Source organism: Triticum aestivum, chromosome 1D (assembly GCF_018294505.1).
Source record: "Triticum aestivum cultivar Chinese Spring chromosome 1D, IWGSC CS RefSeq v2.1, whole genome shotgun sequence".
Lineage (NCBI taxonomy): Eukaryota > Viridiplantae > Streptophyta > Magnoliopsida > Poales > Poaceae > Triticum > Triticum aestivum.
The window spans coordinates 323974214-323979079 of record NC_057796.1 but is presented as its reverse complement, the minus strand read 5'-3'; the positions used below and the strand labels follow the sequence as shown (position 1 = coordinate 323979079).

General features: G+C 41.3%; 1 protein-coding gene across 1 annotated transcript; it reads right to left on the bottom strand.

Moving 5' to 3' along the window:
• Positions 1-295: 295 nt before the first annotated feature.
• LOC123181787 (uncharacterized) lies at positions 296-4331 on the bottom strand. Its single transcript, XM_044594125.1, has 3 exons — positions 3899-4331; positions 655-776; positions 296-556 (listed from the first exon to the last, which is right to left on the bottom strand). Exons 1-3 carry the CDS (start codon positions 4248-4250, stop codon positions 446-448), a joined length of 585 nt encoding a protein of 194 aa, XP_044450060.1. The 5' UTR covers positions 4251-4331; the 3' UTR covers positions 296-445.
• Between the last annotated feature and the right edge of the window lie 535 nt (positions 4332-4866).

Sequence of the window (4866 nt, the reverse complement as noted above, 5' to 3'; positions counted from 1 at the left end):
AGTCCCAAAATACCCAAAATAAGTGTCTTGACCTTGGTACAACTTTACACTAGAGCTATTAATATAGAGTTGAGACACTTATTTTAGGACAGGGGAGTAGATCTAAATAGTTGAATATGATTTGATCCTAATTTTCTTGGAAGTACATTATGATTGCAGCACTACATTATTATTAAAATCATCTCTTGTATATCATCCTCTTTGAAAAAATCTCTTGTACATCATATTATCTCTAACCAGCAACTCTTGCACAAAAGAATATAAAGGAACAGGTTGTTGTGAAGTGCCAGAACAATTAAAGTGAGTTGGAACTTCCAACATAAAACAAACTCATTCTCATATTGTAGTCATCAGAAGTTACATTGTTCACAGGCAAAATTTGCATGTCCCATTTAGTGGGAGAAACAGGATACAGACTGAAAGTGAAATCTAGATTCATACGACCCTACATCGGATAGAGGATGGTCTTGCCACCAACATGATATCTTTCACAGAGCTTTTTCAATGTACCCACTGAGTGCTGCATTGAGTTCAGTTTGGTATCCATGAACATGGCCTGCAAACACATGCATCTCTTTAGTCTACGTTTTCAGAATCTAGATATTTGTTTAACATACGCTCGACAAAATAACATATTCAAAAATTGTGTTATACCTTGTAGTTGTCACCATACTTCTCTATTAATCTGCCAATACATAGTCGTTGAATTTTAGTCAGTGGCTCCAAAGGTGCAGATTTGCCATCCCTCCTTTTCTTCCCAAGTGCAGATTTTAGATCTACATTGCATAGAAAAATTTCCATGAGATCTTACACAAGTACTCGTCACTCTTACTGTCTTCAATATACGTAATACTGTATATAAACTGAAATACAAATATATGCAGCATAACATATGCCCTTTTATGTGATGAAACAACTCAAAGAAATATAACAGTAACATTTTAATTACTATACTATGCCAATAAAGAAATTCACCTCAGGTACCAAACAAAGAACACAAGAAATTATATCCATTAAGTTACAAACAAAATGTCCTGCTATGCCAAGCAAGAACACACTGTATTAAGCCATTGAGTTGATAACATAATGTCTTGTTGTCTCAACATAGCCGGTCCCAAGCCCGGGTAAAGGAGGAGGGTTGTGATAGGCTTGGCGAGCCAACGTAAAAACTCAGCCACTCTTATGGAGATGAAACCCAAAAGACGAGATAGAGTTGGGGTAGCACCAATTGAAGAGAAGCTTGTCCAACATCGTCTGAGATGGTTTGGGCATATTCAGCGCAGGCCCCCAGAAGCTCCAGTGCATAGCGGACGGCTAAAGCGTGCGGAGAATGTCAAGAGAGGTCGGGGTAGACCGAATTTGACATGGGAGGAGTCCGTTAAGAGAGACCTGTAGGATTGGAGTATCACCAAAGAACTAGCTATGGACAGGGGTGCGTGGAAGCTTGCTATCCATGTGCCAGAGCCATGAGTTGGTCGCGAGATCTTATGAGTTTCACCTCTAGCCTACCCCAGCTTGTTTGGGACTAAAGGCTTTGTTGTTGTTGTTGTTGTTGTCATAACAAAGCTATCACTATGAAATATTGCTAGGTACTCCTACATTTCATAGCTTCTTAGGACATTAACTTTTGATATTGGCGGCAGAAAAGAAAGAGAACTTTTTTTAAATGCGTAAAACTTATTGTCAAATAGAACATTCGAAATAAGCAGCATTTCATAGCCTTCGGAGAGCATGCTAAAAGCAGTGCATTCAATTGGTCTTAAATATACACTAAAATCAATATTTGCTGGGGCTTGGATATTAACAAACCATCTCATCGGGAAAAAAACTTGGCAGGCATTGTCTTTCACAGCATACTCAATTTTTGAAAACAAACACAAATTTGAACTTGGATTTTTAGTATCCTGTGGCTTTGGGACATCTAAGGGAACCATAATCTTCTATAAAAAATGGAGCACCAGTTGAGTGTTTTTGGTTTCTTGATTGATGGGACTTATCCTGCTGTTACCATTGGGCAATGGTTTTTCTTTCAAAATCATGTTAATCTTTTGGAGAACCTGCCATCATGCTAATTGTTACACTCTCTGCGACAGTAAGCTACCGAGTGTATGGGATATTCTGAGAAGACAGTGGCGCAAGATGATGCATGCTTTGAGTAGCGAGGATGAGATGAGAAAACCAAGATGAGGAAACAGTAGTATTATTGCTTGCCAATACTCAAAAGGTGTCTCCTCTTTTTGCAGTTAACTAACCAGGACTAAGATTTCTTGCATCAGAACACATGTGCCCCTCTGAATTTTCAAAATTTCAAAAATGGGCCTACAAAACTAAATAATCCCAGAAATAAATCTGGGATGTAGAAATTAGAATGAATTATGTATCAGCATACTTACTTGAGAAAATGTATTGATCAGCGGTCTGCATAAAACATACTAGACCTACGAGCCCAAAAATGTATCTTTTGAAACTCTCAATTACTTGCATACTTTTGCACAGGTTAGAATTGAAAAAACAATCATGGAACCTGAAATCAGAATATAATTGTTCAGCCATCTTCACGTGTAAATTTTCTGATATTTTTAGGAAGTAAAAATATTTTCTGAGCTAGGAGATGTGCTCCGAGATCACTTAGTTTATACTGTAGGAGCATAGGACTTCTAATTTGTTGACTACAACTCTGTTCTTTCTCACATACCCCAGTACTAAGTTGCTACTGAGCTTCCGCTGCTTCCTGAACTTTAGAAGCAGTGTTTGTATTGCCAGCCACAGCAAACTGTTTACTGCCGTAATACCTTGCATCTTTCTATATAAATTTCCTCAAATGACACCAACACTTAAGCTTAAAGCTCAGAATATACTATGAACAAGAAGTTCAAACAGAAACTCAAATCTAGGAGCTGTTGAAAGCAGTTCCAATTCAAATTATATTTGAATATATTGTGTCTTCACAAAGTAGTAATTGCTTCTTTTGAAAATTTGATAGATAGTATGCTAACCATAGTATCAATTTTTCATCCAACAACATGAGCAGCGGCGGAGCTATGTTGCTTCCTGCAGGTGCCATGGCCCCCCCCCCAGCCTTGAGAAAAATACACAGGGATTTTTTTTGAGAGGGGTTAAATTAAGATAATATAGTTTTCTGGCCCCTCCAAACATCCTTATGTTATGCTTAGCCCCCCCAAAACATCTTGTCTAGCTCCGCCAGTGAACATGAGTGATAATATATAAAAAATTATGTAAATCAAAAGCCATGTGAACTTCTCTTTTGTCCATAAAACTGCTACTACCATGACCTTTACTGCTATTTCAGCAAAAAAAAACTCATTCCATGGGAAGCAGACTGTTGGAGAACAAATTAATATTTATCAAAACTCCCAAGTTATGTCAGGAGTAAAAGGAAGATTGAACACAAACATCTCCAAGCAAACCAGCAAACCTACAACTTCGATGAGAAACTCGAAGTTATACCAAGAGTAAAAGAAAGATTGAACACAAACATCTCCAAGCAAACCAGCGAACCTAAAACTTCGATGAGAAATGTGTTGGACGGACTTAGTTTACACACTGTCCATTTCATTGTTCTGGCAGTTCAACGGATTATTCACAGCACAAAGGAAATCAAATCTAGAGGCAAGCCATCTGTATATGCCCAAACATATATGAACAACAGAAAATAAGAGCTAAATCAACACACGTGGTTGACAAATCGCATTATGCCATGCCAATTGATCCACCAAATTTGCACATTCACCAAAAGTAATTAATACGGCACCTAAGATTCCCATCAGTATAACCAAATTAGCGACATGTCCTGAAGAAATTGGACATAAGACATGAATTCACCGGCTCGTGAGCCGGTCCAAGTTTATCAGACGAGGCGAAGGGACGGGAGACTGACCGTCGCACTCGAGGTCACTGCCGGTGTCGACGGGGCCGAACTCGTCGACGGGGGCCCGCAAGGCGTCGACGTCGGGCGCCTGCAGCGAGGCGCTCTGGACGAGGCCTCGCGTGCCGCGGGAGTGGGCGCCGAGCAGGTTGGGGTTGGCCACGACCCCGAAAGCGGAGTAGTTCTTCACGACGCTGCCTTCCGCATCCCAGCTCGGCACGTGGCCGCCGGCCTCTGCGGCGGCGGCGGCGGCGAGCGCCTCGGGCAGGTCGAAGGCCGGCTTGAACTCGCGCGGCTTCTTGCGCGGCAACCCGACACGCACCTTGGTGCGGGTTCGCTTGAACTTGCGCCGCGATCCTCCCATCGGCGCTGCTACTACGGAGGAGGGGGTTAGCTAGGGTTTTTGCGAGAGGGCAGCGGGGAGAGAGGGGTAACCGGGCGAGGAAGAAGAGTTCTTTTATGGGCCTTCGGGAGAAAAGCAAAATAGGCCCGTTAACTCGCTTGCTGACCTTTTGCGTCGGCGGGGTGGCGTGAGCGCCCTTTAAACACGAGAACGTCTTATACGTGTTACCTGCAAGAAAGCGGAATTTATTTGAACGCCCTCTATCGAGTAGTACCATTCTTTTCGTTTGGACATCAAGCTGGTCACTGGGAGTCTGGGACTATCCAGCTTCCATCGTGGTCTCTGGATGTCCATCAATCATCATTAGCAACTTTTTCTTGGAACCGATATTCATATGTCCATTCGACCTTTCTTGGAACTTGCTGATGGCAATACATTCGTTGAGAAATTTAAGATCACTAAAGAGCAAGTCACCAAGAGTAAATATGTAAGACAACATTTCATAGAAATCTGAATCTGACTTACTAGTAACATTTGATATCTCCTTTTTTTCAGTAGATGCAACAAATAAAGTCTTTTAACTGTTTCAAAAGTGGTGCCCTGGGAAAGGACAGACAATTTAGTCATAGTAAAAACA

Bases quoted from the DNA above. Each gene is read 5' to 3' on its own strand.
- LOC123181787 (XM_044594125.1), bottom strand. From the start codon at position 4,250: ATGGGAGGATCGCGGCGCAAGTTCAAGCGAACCCGCACCAAGGTGCGT. The intron at 777-3,898 runs GTCAGTCTCCCG...TATGCAATGTAG, and splicing joins CAGTGACCTCGAGTGCGACG to ATCTAAAATCTGCACTTGGG. The intron at 557-654 runs GTATAACACAAT...ATGTGTTTGCAG, and splicing joins AGTATGGTGACAACTACAAG to GCCATGTTCATGGATACCAA.